This window comes from Phaenicophaeus curvirostris, chromosome Z (genome assembly GCF_032191515.1).
Source record: "Phaenicophaeus curvirostris isolate KB17595 chromosome Z, BPBGC_Pcur_1.0, whole genome shotgun sequence".
NCBI lineage: Eukaryota > Metazoa > Chordata > Aves > Cuculiformes > Cuculidae > Phaenicophaeus > Phaenicophaeus curvirostris.
Genome location: NC_091431.1, coordinates 62,096,903 through 62,112,879, shown reverse-complemented (window position 1 = coordinate 62,112,879; position 15,977 = coordinate 62,096,903). Strand labels below are relative to the sequence as shown.

General features: G+C 36.8%; 1 protein-coding gene across 2 annotated transcripts in view; it reads right to left on the bottom strand.

Moving 5' to 3' along the window:
• Positions 1 to 15,977, bottom strand: part of RICTOR (RPTOR independent companion of MTOR complex 2) — an 82,964-nt gene that overhangs the window by 54,035 nt on the left and 12,952 nt on the right. For both annotated transcript variants that reach the window (XM_069880072.1, XM_069880074.1), the window contains exons 3-4: positions 10,801 to 10,898; positions 2,680 to 2,744 (exon numbers count right to left, since the gene is read on the bottom strand). In XM_069880072.1, coding sequence (XP_069736173.1) covers positions 2,680 to 2,744; positions 10,801 to 10,898 — 163 coding nt within the window. The remainder of the gene's footprint in view (positions 1 to 2,679; positions 2,745 to 10,800; positions 10,899 to 15,977) is intronic.

The window sequence follows — 15,977 nt, the reverse complement described above, 5'->3', positions numbered from 1 at the left end:
AAAAACCTGATAGAAACCTGATCTCACAAAGAAAATGAAGACATGTCACAGCAGGCAGAAAAGAAAATATATAAGAAAACCCATGTGTGTCTGTATGTGTCTACATGTTCTGACTTCTCAGCTGCATCACAAGAAAAAAACTTGAAAAACTAAAGTTGAACTGTGGATAACTCAAAATGAAGAGGAGAAAGAATGAAGCAACTAAGAGACCAACACTGGTATGACAGAAACAAGCATTTTCTACATACTATGTCAATACTTTAGGGATCTCATCAAGACTCCTATCCTAAAGCCTTTCTCCTTATACAAAATATGAGTTAGTCTAAGAACTGAAAATGATGGAATAACTGGAGGAAATATACCAGCAAGTACTATAAGTGGCCCACCAATCTCCACACTCGAGTATTTAGAAGGATCCTTAACATGAGCCATTTGCATATATTTTCTAGCACTGTTATAAACGGCAGTGGCCAAGATGGAGAAAAGGCAATAAACATTAGTCTGTTCAAAAAGGATTCCAAAGGACATCCAGAGAACTGTTCATGATCTTAAGAAAAAAAAAAATCACCTTAATATAAAACTGGTTAGCTATGTGAAACACACAGTACTAATATACACAAACTATATTCTACTAATCTTTTGAAAAGGAATTATTACCGTTCTGTATAAATAGGCATGAGGTGTCGCTAATGACTGTATTAAGGAATACAAAGACATATATAAAGTGATGAAAAGTCACTTAACAAATCAAAATCTCAAAAAAAAAAAATAATTCAAACAGCATACATGAAAGTAAAATTTCTATCCTGACACTTCTATCCAGGTTCACAATCTCCATTTGTTGGCACTACTGAGTATACAATTCTTGATTTGGAGAAAGCATCAAGGCAGAAGTACAGAGGGCAACGTAGTTTATGTTAATGAGAATAGGATGAGGTTATGAGAAAGTTCAAGAGAATTTAAAAAGTATCTGTATGCATAGTTAACAAGATGGTGGAGAAAATTCCAGATTGTTAGCTGTGACTTAATGCACACTAAGACAAAATGCTGTGTTACAAACCCGTAATATATGGTTCTAAAATAGGCATCAGATCAAGACAATTATTTTAATATGCACAGTCCATGTGCATCTGTGGCTGAAAGTGCCAAAAAGACATCATGAGTGCCTAAGAGAAAAAGTAAATGCAATACTACTTGCCTTGGTATTTCAAGTACCACTACAGAAACAAAAATAACTTCCTAACACAGCATTAAGGCTGATAAACATTCCGACTGATAAAGAGCCTAGTGGAACTCACGAAGAATCAAATAAGAAAGGATATTCACTGTAGGGCAAAATTTTAAATCTGCCTGAGAAATTGATATTTTATTAAAATAATCCATCCTATAAATAATTTTGAAGAACCACCAACCAGCACAATTCTGTTTGATAAAACGCGAGCATTTGAGTGATATTCTTGAGTTATCACTCAAATGCTTGAATTATCACTCAAAACTAAAATTATCACTACAGCAGAATAACATACATACATGCACAAAATATTTGCTTCTTATATATTACAGCCAACACAGGAAACATAGGACAGACACAAGAACGACACTAACCAAGACCACTTTTCTTCTACATGTCTATTTTTTTTTGAAGCCATTAAGTATGTGACTATTTTTCTTCACATGTCTGATAAGAACATTTTCATCTCTTTCTTATTAATACCTGTAATTATTTTTTTACTAGCCCATCTTTCTGCAAAATTCTTCCTATGAAAGCAAACACTAATGTTTGCATTGCCTTTTAAGATTTATATTTAAAAATACTTGGTAAAAAATTCTGAAATTATACTCTTAAGTAATGCTTAGTCCCATCATAAAGCGCTATCATAAATAACGAATAAGATGAAAACCTACTAAAGCTGACAGCAAAATATGCACTCAGAAAAAATATACTAGCATTTTTTTCACTTTTTAGTTCTAGCAAGGAAAATCAGTTCCATTTAAGAAAACAACTTACAATATCACCACAAGAAATTACACAATTTTTTCCAACATTTTATATGAAGATTGGCTAGCTTTTCTAAGCTTGCTTTCCTAAGTCTGGTAACTAAGTTGAAAGAACACAAAATCACACTAAATACTAGATCACAGTTGTTTCTGCCACCAATGCTGAGCCTCAGGACAAATTTAGAAATGTCTGTATCAAAACATAGAAATTCTGAAAATAGGCACGTAGTTACTTTTGACTGTCAGAAATGGTAACAAAATATAGAATTCCACTTCAAAGTAAATACTCAAGGAATTTGACACCAAATTAACATAAAAGGTTTACCTTTAAATCCTGATTCTACATCTAGAATACACTCTAAATTCTATAGGTGCAAATTTTTATTAAAAGTTAAGTGCTTTCTGCAAGTATTGAGGAATTTAAAGGTATTTTTACATCTATGAGGAACATAATAAAGAAATCCAGACTTTAACTTCAAGGCTTTTCCCACTCATTGCCTAAAAAGAAAAGAACGGACTTCTTATTTACTCATTAAAGTATTTTTAAGGCATATGTTTGCACTATGAAATTCGAGACACAGTAGAAATACAGTATTCTAGCTCCAAAGTATGAAGTTTAATTGTTCTAGGTGCAGTTAAATAAGGTACCCTAGCCTTGCTTTAGTGCTCCTTACTACTTACCATATTATGATGCTGTCATATGTAAACCCTAGCTTTTCTTCAGCATGGCCAGCATTACAAAGAAGCTGAAAATAAAAGAAAACATCTATTAAATATAACTCTTTAAAAGTGATTATGTCAAACTGTAGATGAAATGCTTTCAAAAAACACCTGAGGAATTTTATCCACAGCAAAGGGAACCATACTAACTTCAGAGTCCCATGAGAACTTCAGTATTCTGTTTCTATACACACCAGACACACAAGTCCACGGCCTATCATATTAGAGAAAAGCTTGCACAACTGTGTAAATTGCCTACTAGTCAGTTTTTCATCTTCAGATTGCTCCTCTTGCTGCCTCTAAGCTCTTTTCAGAAGAGCCCCTAGTTGGCCAGTTGGTAACCTGAGCAAAGATGAAGGACTAAAGAAGTCAAAGCAGATCTGCATTCAAAAAGAGAGTTCAGGTGAGAGTTTTGAAGCAAAGATTGACACTGATGGTCCACTGTCAGGTTTTGCCACAGCACCACAAGCATATAAAAAAATCAGAAGGCACTCCCAATGGTGAGTGTCCCATAACTGACCTGTCCCATAAATGGCCCATGCCAGGTCTGCAGACTGAACCATAGATCTTGAACCTTTGAAAAAATCACTGCAAAGGCTGAATTCATGCACACAGACACCTATAGGCTGTCACAAATTCTGAATAGTTCAACCAAACCTATCCATTTTGAACACAAGAGTGAAGATTTACAGGTGCAGTTTTTAAGTACTAGACCAATCTCAAAGGACCAATCTAGAGCGTGGCAATGTTCTAGCCTCTTGACGAAGTCTTCTCTAAGCAAAGTTGGTGCTGTTCTTTGCAAAAGCAACAAAAAAAATTTCTAGTGATTTCATTTACTACTCCTAGCTAAACTTATAAAATACTTTGCTATCACATCCAAATCCCAACGCACTTTCACAAGCACTCCCAAAAGCTCAAGTGACTAATACTGATTGCAATAGCTTTGCACTTTGTACTATCTTCTCAAAATAGGCATGTGTTCAGTTCTGAGCCAGCACGGTATTAAGTTTCTCCTCAGCGAGGAATTCAGGAAGAGTTTGTGCTAACTAGTAAATACCCCTGCTCTGAAAGTATTAAAACACATAAACCCCTCTGGCATGTTCTTCGTATGTATTTACAGCTAAAAGCAAGGAATTTATCATAAACTAAAACAGTTACATTAAAGCTACTGTGAGTTGCAATATTTAACATGTTCCATACTCCCATTCTGCTCACCTCCATCTGAAAAAACCAGCATGTTGCACAGAAACCCTGGTTTTAAGTAAACTTATTAACTTGATGGTTTAAATGTAAACAATGCTTAGTTTTACGCTCAAGAAGAACATATTCTTCTGAGGCTCTCATTACATTAAGAAATTATTTTTCATACTGTGAGAAAAATGCATAGTAATAATGTTGAAATCCAAAGTCATTAACTGGACATATTATTGAATTGTCCTGGATCATCTTCATATTTAGGATCAGATAATCCAAGTCGACCGAAATATTTTGGATTTTGCCTTTCTCTTCAGTATCTCTAACCAAAGCTGATTATAAAACATAAGGAAAATTATTACATAACCTCTTTTCCCCCACCTTTCAAATGTAAGTGATAATAAAACTAGACAATTGGTGCATTAACTGGTTATGACAGTATGTCACTTCCTAGCATCAATCTATTTTTATGCCATGTTGTGGATTGCCTAAGGCCACCACTGCTGCTTTAGCATTTCTATTGACATCTTGTGAACTGTAAAAATTGGCTGGCAGAGTGTGAGCAAAACAGTGTGAGAAGATAGTGAGTAAAAACAGTTCATTGTTCAGTTTCAGACAAGTACATCAATAGTTGTTCAGGCTCATCATTTATACAGCTAAACCCCTCCCCATCATTCTATCTCAGACATAAATGAGCAGTCCTAATTTAACACACCAGATTGTCCTCAACAGTCTTTTCCTACTCAAAAAAGAAAGCCCACAGAATTATAATTCTGATGTACGTAAAAACATTTTTGAGAAAACTGCTACTGTGTACACTATTACATTTCTGAAGCAAGTCTCCTATCATTACACTTACCACTGGTTTGTTTCTGTGCGGTCCTGAAATGAAACTAAAGCAGATGACATGTTTCAAGAACACACCTAGCTGGCTGCAATTGCTAAAGAGCATTCAGTTCACTGGACTAGCTCTAGTCGAGTTGTCAGTAACCACTCCTACCAAACACATGCAGTGTGGTTATTAGCACCTCAGTACAACTTTTTTCCTGCATAAATGTGCTCCCACTGTGCAAACCCTCACTGATGTAGCAAGAAACTTGACCTTTTCTCAAAATTCAGTCTTTAACCACTTTGTTATATTGTATTCAGTCAGTTTAACCGCTGTGTGAGTACAAATCTCAGAAAGTGCTCTCTATAACTACCTGAAAGGAGGTTGTAGAGAGGAGGGTGCTGGCCTCTTCTCCCAAGTGACAAGGGACAGGACAAGAGGAAATGGCCTCAAGCTCCGCCAGGGGAGATTTAGGCTGGACATTGGGAAAAAATTTTTCACAGAAAGGGTCATTGGGCACTGGAACAGGCTGCCCAGGGAGGTGGTTGAGTCACCTTCCCTGGAGGTGTTTAAGGCACGGGTGGACGAGGTGCTAAGGGGCATGGTTTAGTGTTTGATAGGAATGGTTGGACTCAATGATCTGGTGGGTCTCTTCCAACCTGGTTATTCTATGATTCTATGATAATTTTTATCTAAGTGGTTGATGTTGTCAATGCATATGTGTGAAGTATTTCTCAGAGAATGAATAGACAAAATTGGCTAAAAAAAGTAAGAAGCAGATCAGCTATTTTAGCTATTATTTTACTTTCATTCCAATGGGCCATCACTACTTATGTACTGGCTTTCTTTGCAACACTTACACATGGTAGTGTGCTTCCAGGATTTCCAGCTAGAGAAGAATTTAGAAGACAGACAACAATATTAGAATTCAAAATGTTTCAGTGATTTTAAAGAAGTGACCGAATTCTGTGTGGCAATTCAATCAAATAAAAGCATCAGCATATCATATCCTTTGGGATACCACACATTAATAGACACAAAAAGCAAAAGGAGTTCAGCAGAGAAATACCAGATGTCCAGAAAACAATGTTCATCAAGTTAATTACAAAAAAAATTTTCAAAAGGAAAGCAAGATCGGTAAGTTACAGTAAACTGTAAACTAAATGAGTTAATGTGATGTCATTTCAGGGAAGAAAAAAAAATTGGAAATATTAATAGGACTGCATTATATTTGAAACTTAGACTTTTTTTACAACTCCACAGTCTGCTCTCAAAATTGCACAAAGAATAAAGTTTTGGGCACCCCATTTTAAGAGCAGAGAAACTGGAAAAAGTAGAGCAGAAAAATGTACAAGGCAGCTAGAACACATGCTCATGAAGGCTGAGACATGAGGTTTATTTAGTCAAGGGGAAAAAAAAAAACCCTTGTAAAAGTAAGGTTCGATTGATACATGTTTAGAAGGGGGGGGAAAAAGTCATGGAGGCTGCTATAAAGAAAATACTGTTCAGCTGGTCTCAATGGTTTGGGTATTTACTCAGTTATAAATGTCTGGTTTAAAGGGAAAATTTTGCCACTACCTTCTCATTTCACCTTCAAACAGCATTAAGTAGGTCAAAGATTCTGGTCAAAATGCAGTGAATTTTGTAGATGACTGAATTCCTGACAAGGCCAATGAACTGTCATATGTTTGTGTGTAACAATTAGTATGCATGTTATTGTAGTAGAACCTGGTAGGCAACCAGTAATAGAACACAAATCTGCTTTTGGCCACACATCATTATATTTCTCTAAAATAGCAATGGATTTTTATATCATGTAAATGCCTGGAATGAGGCAAATATAATATGAAAAATACAAAATGTATCTCATATATAATATGCATATATTTTTTATACTTAAACATAATAGTTGTTATATATACACAAACACACGGAGCATACTTCGCCTGTTAACCATCTATAGGTCAACTCTCAAAATTTTTTCTATAATAGTCTATGAATGGGAATAGCAGACACTCTGAGGGTATGATTTAATATTAGGACAAATTTGTACTTATGCTAGGCCAGACTGACTAACTTACAGTGAAGGTTTTTTTTTTCATGTTTACTGTCAGCTATGAGTTTTCATGCTACTTAGATGAGTCATAGCAATATGAGTAACGCATCACCATGTCTTGGAAACAGTAGCTCAAAACAACAAAACCACAGGAGGTCAACAGCACACCCAAGTTGAGTGCACTCCGAGACCACTCAAATTTATATTTGACAGAACAGCCACAGCAATTAATAGGTAAAACATGATTTATCCTATGCATCAAAAATGTGACTATACTGCTGTTTTGGAAAACAGTTTGAATCATCACTGGCAAAATCGATGAGGATACTACCTTGTAGATCCTGCTCTTAAGACAAACCCCTACTGAAATTGCAGACTCTGTATTTAGACCCACAAGCAGGTTTCTTCCACAGCTGTATGCCTCTAAACAATATTCTGCTCCTAACCACTATACACTTCATCATGAGATTTCAAGTTTTGCCTATAGTGGTTTAACTGCTTGGATGAATGCTACACTGAGTCAATACTGCATTCAGATTCTAAGGTACTTGGGTATTGCAAAGGACGACTGAGATTCTGAAACAATGGACTATGAATCAGACGGAGAGAGAATCCATTAAAGCATATAGAATAACAGAATGGTTTGGGTTGGAAGGAACTCAATCCCTACCCTAGTGAAATTTAGCAGAATTTAAAAAGCTAACAGATATATGATTTTAATCTGCTCAAAACTAATTCTGTCATTATTTAATGAGGCTGTACTACCCTGCTTTATATTTTCCTTATAAAATGATGCTATTCAATTGCTAAATTTAAGCATGTTTATTTTTGAAAGATAGAAATCCCTGTAAGAATATCTGTGTATCTTTTTCCTCTTCATTATTTCAATACATTTTTAAATTTAAAAAGGTATAAAGAATCTCTCAGAAGCTAACAGTAGGATAAACCTTCTATGAAACGGATTCCAAATGAATATTTCAAATCCAGAAATTATTTTCCACAAAGTAAACACAGTTGTAAAGTTCCTTCTGGTTTTCAGTATTTTATCACTTACTACTTCTCATGGGGGTGGGGAAAAACCCTAAGAAGTAACCATAATGTTTTGGTATTAATCAGCAGAAGCTGGGAAACTTCAAAGTGCTTGCCTTATGTAGCTGGCCGTATAAATGAAAGATGCATAATCCTACTCATCTTAACGAAGCCAAAGGCACATACTGAGCTTGGGAATGGCTAAGGACTGGAAGTATGACAGATCACTTAAGAACAGCTCAAATCCTAAAACAGTTTTCAGCCCAAAATTCAGGTTAACTTAAACAGAAGGTTTGAAAGGAACAACATTATTTTTGTCTAACACAGATCAGGTAGTGCTTCATAAACATTTTTGCCTACAAAACTGCAGCTTCTCTTAGCAGGTGATGAGCAGCAGAGGAGAAGAAAAATTTCTACTTCTGCCACTGCTGCAATTCAGAGCTAATCATACCTTTCCACTGCCTGAGTATTATTAGTGGTTTACTTGACATAAATATATGTCCCCAAATCTGCTAGGTGAGAATGAGCAATGTTCTGCAGTCAAATAGGCAGGAACATGAACGTTAAAAGTTTTTACTAGGAAGTAATTGCTAAAACTTGATTAAGGAAATGTAAGCTTTTGTAAAATATCACATATAAAGTATAATCTGCACAGTAAGAATGGGTACAATTCATGGTAGAAGACCATAGTAAAAAAAGGAAATAAAACCATCTCCCCCAAGCTCCAGGCTTTCACTCTTAACCACTGGAATGAAAAACACAGAACTGTTCCAACCACAAGGCAGACGATGTAACACAATCTGCAACTGTTATTCTATTTTCATAACTCCATTTACAGTTCAAACAAAATTGGGAAGAGCTCTAAAATCAAATGTACAAGTTATAAATTTATAAAGCAGATATTCCAGGGAGAAGAAAATTAGAGCAAGTGCTAAAAATCAGAGCAGGATGATAGTCCTGTGAGTCCCCAGGGTCACTGATTCAGTATCACAGCCACATTTCGAACTACAGTCTCTGTCTTCAAAAGCCATATTTAATTTTAGCAAATAATTTTCACAAATTCATCATTTCTTGACAGCTGTTAAGTCCAATTTATTAAAATTTTCCTTATATTTTCCAATTTCAACACCAGGTAAGTATAAGGAACAAGTAATTCAAATAGTTGTTTATGGAATAACTCAAGTTTTTTCAAAATTGTGTTTTAAAAAGAATGTTTAGTTCATCCTTTAATTCTAGTATGCCTATTTACTAAGTTAGATTTATAGGCGCTTAACATCCATTTTTCAGTAGTAAAATCAACACTGTTTTAAGACATATACTTTCACATACTGACTTAACGACTAGAAATCATGAATCTGGAAACCTAAACCAGCTCTTTAGTTTTAAGGCAACTAAGGAATTTCAAAGCACGCATACTTCAAAGACCATCATGCATATTTGTCCTTCTCATGTCAATTGACTCTCCAACCCCATCCTTGAGCATTCATTCTTTCACTCGAGATTCTCAAAACCGTAATCTTGGTAATCTTTCTCAATGATTTGTTATCAGTTCATCTACAACAATAATAATCTGAGCCTTACTTTACCCACAAAGTTCTCCACTACTACTTTGTTTCTTGGCTATGGCTGGTAATCACAGAAGTACAGGTTTCACCTTCAAGCATGTTGCCCTATATGTAATGTTCTATCAGAAAGGTGGTCAATTCATCAGATCCTTCCGAGCATCTGTGTAACACTCACAGTGAAGCTCCGAAGTCTCTTGGCTTAATGACTGCAACACACTTTTTCCTTCCCTTAACCAACTGAAGACCAGCCCAACCACAACCATTCAGTATGCTAAAAATACCCTTTTCCTAGCACACCATGCCCACCTGCCATCAGTCTTTTGAACTCCTCTCCATGAACTCCTACTTAAAAAATGCTACTTTGGCTCCTTCTGAAGGGCTTTCATGGTCTCCTCCTTCAACCTACTCTAAATGTTTAATTCCTGTCTCCTATAAGACAGCTTCCAACATATCCATCATACTTTCACAGCAAGAATCTGTCACATTCCCATGAGCTGGGTGCAAGTATTTGGAAAAAGCACCTAAAAATGAGAAATACAGAATGTTTCTAGAAGTCACCCCTTTAAACCTGTTTCACTATGAAATATGCAACAAAACTTTATGGCTGCTACTCTATAGCACCCAAATCACTGCATATTGTGTTTACTGATACAGTGATCCCCCTCACCATACTCTGCCAGTTTACATCCAGGCAGTCTGGCATTTCACATTTGATTCAATTCTCTGGAGCAGAAATCAATATTTAGACCTATTCGTGCAACTTAATCCATTAACTGATAGATACTTCAAGCTTCTAAGCATTAAAACACTAAAAAATTCAGCTAGTAGGACATTTAGACAAACTTCAGCAAAATCCTGCATTTCCATGTTTACTTGTCCTTATTTGTTCCTTTCCCATGCTATGCAGGTTTGAAGTACTGTTGCATGATTGAAGTACTGTTGCATGATTGAAGTACTGTTGCATGATTAGACCTCATTGCTCTCTATAACTACCTGAAAGGAGGTTGTAGAGAGGAGGGTGCTGGCCTCTTCTCCCAAGTGACAGGGGGCAGGACAAGAGGAAATGGCCTCAAGCTCTGCCAGGGGAGATTTAGGCTGGACATTAGGAAAAAATTTTTCACAGAAAGGGTCATTGGGCACTAGAACACGCTGCCCAGGGAGGCGGTTGATTCACTTTCCCTGGAGGTGTTTAAGGCACGGGTGGACGAGGTGCTAAGTGGCATGGTTTAGTGTTTGATAGGAATGGTTGGACTCAATGATCCAGTGGGTCTCTTCCAACCTGGTTATTCTATGATTCTATGATATTAAGCTGTTTCATGAATCCCCCAGCTACCACCTGATAAGAGTATATAAAAAAAACCACTTTGCCTATATTATCATTTGTTCTTTACCACCTTTTGAGCTCTTACCTTAGTAAAATTATTCAAGTGACCCAGTTTTCTCATATTTGAAACACCTTGTAACTTGGCCACATTTTGGAGAATCTCTCTCATATTATCACAGGGTTCTGCAAAAGAAAACAGATTATTAGCAGATATAGCTAAGAACATCAAAAAAACTAAACATGCATTCAACATGTAGCTTCCTACATACGACAGGTACTTTCATGCTCTTAAATAAGAATGCAGATCATTTTTACCTCAAGGAGCACAAACTTGAGCTATGCTCAGAACCAAAGCCAGGTACATTCAAGTTCTCTATGACAAATGCTAGAGCACATGGAGGAGAGAGACCTCCATTTTAAAGCCGATTTCAATCAATGTCTTAGATTCTCGATTGACAAAGAAATCCATTTATTGTCTGAATGTCAAACCCTAACATCTTGTAAGTAAAAAGCTTTACCCATAATCCCCTTGTAATCTAAAGGCAAGAAGTAAACATAAAGATAGAATTAAAAAGATATCCCATTACTGCCACATCACAACTTCTTTTTTTTCCTTCCAGGCCAAGGGGTGGTGAGATTTCAGGAACACAGGACTCTCTTCTGCTCAACATATTAAACTCTGTCCATGATTACTCAAAAATCACTAGATGGCTAAGGCTTTCCAATGACATAGGGAGTGAATCACAAGCCAAAAAAAAAACCAACACAACCCACAAACCAGGATTCAGACACTAACTGATCCCCCTGCATTCCGCTGAGAAACGGGAAAGGTATACTTAACATGGTGAGAAGACATAACAATGCCTTGTGTTTGGGAATCAGGATAGGAGTTGAGACATAGTGGGACAAACAGCACAGAGTGGGCTGGGCACAGAGACCTGTACCCCGAGCTACTGTAAAAGAAACTGCAGTAAGCTCTGCACACAGCAGTATTGTAGCAGGACAGTTTTCAAAGGGAGATACTCAACTGCAGGATTCTCATGCAGTCTTTGATTAGACACTGGGTGATGCTCACTAGAACATTTCCAACCACACTGTAGTCTTAAATGAATGAACTATCGAGACTGATCTGGAGATGTGAACTATTAGGAAATACTAAATGATCAAAAACACCCCAACATTTTGTTACATAAATCAAAGTCTTTAGAAAAAGCAGTAAGAGTCCAAACACCAGACTTCTAGAAAACAGCAGGGAAAGATTTGGGGAGGGGAGTTAGTTCAGCACTAAGTTCAGTAAAAGAAACTTGCTTACTACTGCAATATGAACAGCAACAGCTGAATTTGTGATATACAGCGTCTTATACTTCCCTGTTCATCCTGAAAAGACATTTGTATACTTTTCATTATTCAAAGGAAGCCAAAAGTGTCAGAGATGTAAAGAAAGCACCTTCTTCAACACCTCTCTACAAACCAAGACGAGTTTTTTTAATCAACTTACTTAGTTTGGAAACTCAAAAAACCCAAACCATATTTGGAAAAGCAGACAAAAGTAGCAATGTCATCGGGATATATCCAGAACACGTATGGAAAGACGAGACCCCATACTTGCACTACCATCAGGAATATAAGACAGTATTTAAAGATTAAGACACCTGCAAATAGGCACCTGAATTAAGGTGTGTAAACCTGCAAACCCACTGTAGTCAATGGAGATCTCAACTATCAGCCAATGAAATCGAAAACAATTAACTTTGACTGCAAGATGTCTGCTCAAGGGTAAGGCGAATCAATTGTATTGACTACACTGCTTATAATGAGACTTTAGCACATGCACAGACATGCTTCTGCCACCCCACATAACTGTGGGGTTGGTTTTTTTTCAGATAAAGGATCAGCAAGACTTTGGGAAGATCACAGGTTCCTAACGGTGGGCAACAAGATCAGTCATCACCAGCTTCACGTTAAATATCCTTTTCAACAAACCTAAGTCACAGCAATAAGCAAAGTCAGCAGTCAGATACACAGCACAGAGACACTGACATTGCAGAACAGTATGTGCAGTGAAATGAAACATTCAATAACTTCAAATTTAAATTGGAACATGCATATGCATCTTTTTTAAGTCTACCTGCAACCCAGACAAAAAAAATAATAATCTTTGATATGATCACATAAATTAGAGACAGTGAAAAGTTTCACTAGATCCATTTCAACTTCAAGATTCCTCTGTACAGTTTGATTTTCCAGGGCTTAACATAGTATGAGAGGTTTGCAATGGCACAAGCCATAGAAACAAGAGAACAATATAAACACTGAAAACATGTAGGCTAGGGTAGTTATGGCACTAGAAATAGTTTATATCATAGCCCTTGACTTCAACGGAACATAATACGAAAGGAAAGTGACTTCCTCATAACTTGGTATCTCTGAAAATATAGTATGGCTGATTTCTATGCTTTGGCTTGTTTGGGTAATGGGTGGGAGTTTCACTGGCTAACAACACTTTTGGACTGCAACATACTCCATTATGTCACAAGAAACATCCCAGGTGAGCAGCTTTAGAGCTCTCCAGAATATTCTACTTCAATTCTTTGGAGAAAAAGCAGAAATAAAAGCTTTTCAAGACAACTGGAAATATGCTTGTAAGTTTTAATTTTTAAAGTGCAGATGGCTATACACTGCAGGCAGATCTCTACCGAAACTGTGACAACAGGAAAGATTACAACACTAGTCCAGGAAAATTCTCGTACGTAACTGGCAATGAACATTCAATGAACTGAGCATTTTCAGTTACCTGATAAAGCGGGCACTAACTCAGAAGCGATCAAAAAGTGCTGTGCAGAAATGCAGCCAACTTGCACGTGAATAAATCAAGACATGTTGACACTATTACTTCCCATGTTAGCAATTTCGTAGCAATAGCCAACTTTTACAACAAGGCTGCCTAATTAAAACACGCAGTAAAGCCATCTTACTCTATGTCTGTATAAAAACTGCAGTTTTCCTCACATTGTCCTCTTTCTACTGAGGAAAATTCATTCCTAGACTGACAGAAATGTCTGAGGAAAATCATCTTTGTAGTGCTTGGCAGAGCAAACAGTATTTCCCAGAAACTTCACTAGCAGGTATTTGAAGTAAACTGAGGACACTAGTATAAGATCTACAATGCTGTGAAAAAATTGAGAACATGACAAACATCACTACTGAATTGATAATATTAATACAGCAAGTTAGCTGGCTTACACGTCAATAATATTAACACTAGTGCTGTGGAAAAAACAAGACAGTGGACAAATAAATACCCTCTAATGGCAAACTACCTCAGAAAGAACTAAGATTACAGAAGCCTCTTCAGTCAAACCTTATCAATCCAACTCGTTTCAAAATTCAAAAGAACCTTCTTTCAAAATATCTCTCCCAAAAATGTTAACAAAATAATTGTGACATATTAACTGCAAGGAAAGATGGGCTATTTTGCTTTTCTTCTTCTGAAAATACATCATATATTAGAAAGGAATAGAAAATTTACTTGGTTACACAAGCCCACTAATTTTTAATAAAAATATGGCCAATAGGGAAGGTAGGCCATCCTAAAGGTACTACATATGTGGCAGATTTAAAAGAATAAAATCAAAGTAATGTGACTTCACAGATGGAGATATAGTCTGTCCCTTACATGGACATGGGCTTGAGAATAGACTCAACACATTCTGGATTCTACCAAATAAGCCATGTGGCTTTCTCATAATCAGATCCAGCACTTCATATTTTCCTCTCAGAAACTCTCATGCAATGGTGTTGAAAAACATGGATTAATGCAGAAACGGAAAAACATGGCACAAAACCAGAGACTGATCTCCTAAAAGAAGATGGACTTCACATTTTATTGTCAATCCTAACGCATGTTGGTGCTAAGAAAGACTTCTGGGGTTTGTATTTCTGCAGGAACCCTGTTCAGATCACTACTGCAAAGATTTTGTAGCTCATTAACCCTTACTCTTCAGCTCTTCAGAACGTCTTACTTTTCTATCTGAAAATAAGACTAAGAGAAACTTCTTTTTATAATTTTAAGAACCCCTCAAAAAGTCTGCTTTTCCCCCTGACTTCTCATATATTACTGTGATATTGACTCATCTCAAGACGGCCCACAACAACCAAATATCTTCACATTCTTTCCTGTAGTGTTTCTGAGGGTGGAGTTGTGCAAAATGACTGAGCTAATCTTACAGCTTTTTTTTGTCGAGATACACAACCTCTTCTCTCTGCTCTCTCCTGCTGTATGATACACCCTGTCCTTTACACTAGTCCAGCACCCACTGACTTCACATTATTCTGCTAACTAACTCAGCAGAATATTTTTCATCCTTTTGCCTGCTAGGTTTCTGCTGTGTTACTGAGTCAAATTGAATACTAAAGTCTTTCAGAAGTTCATGCAGCAGTGGCTGTGTCACTGAGCCACCCACAGGTAGAGTGGTGGAAGTAGGACATACCCTTTCCAGAAGGGGCTCATTAGAAAAAGTTAGACTTTTTTTCTTTTAGCTGCACTTCTACATGTCGCAAACTGTCCTGATTAATGTACACAAAGCCACCTTACTTCAAATCTCATCTAAAAAATTGATACATAAAAATTTCAAGCCAGCACACTTGTGTTCTGCAGCAACAGCTTAGCTTTGCTGTTCATTATAGTCTTGTTTTCTGTTCATCTTTTATTAGAAATTGACCACTTTGAAGTAGCACGTGTCTTTATTCTTTGTACTTTTGTTAGACTAAACACAGTTTTTCTCACCCACAACAGTTTTCACTGAATATCATGCAGTACAAATAATGATAATCTTTAGCACAGAGTGAAACTGGTGTTTTTAAAACCCTACCCTCAAGAATTCCATGTTTCTCCACACCTTAAAGTAACTTATAGCTGCACGTATATTAAAAATCTCCAAAGTTGTGTTGTTTATTTGGTTTTAAACTCTCATGACCTTTTAGGGCTTGACTCTTTTTTTTTCACGCCTTCAGGACTGTGACATTGTTTTTCCCCAGTGAGAATCATGATGCATTCTGACAGATCCCATTCTCCAGAAAAAACATCACAGAGCTCTGGCTACACAAAACAGCTCACACTCCATATAATGCAGGGATGAAACAGGACCAGCAACAGCTATATTAGCACAAGTGACGACTCCTCTCCCGAGAGATTTGGCAGCACTGTTTCATCAAATTCAGCAGGCCAGCAGCATACCAGTTCACTATTCTGCTATGCATATG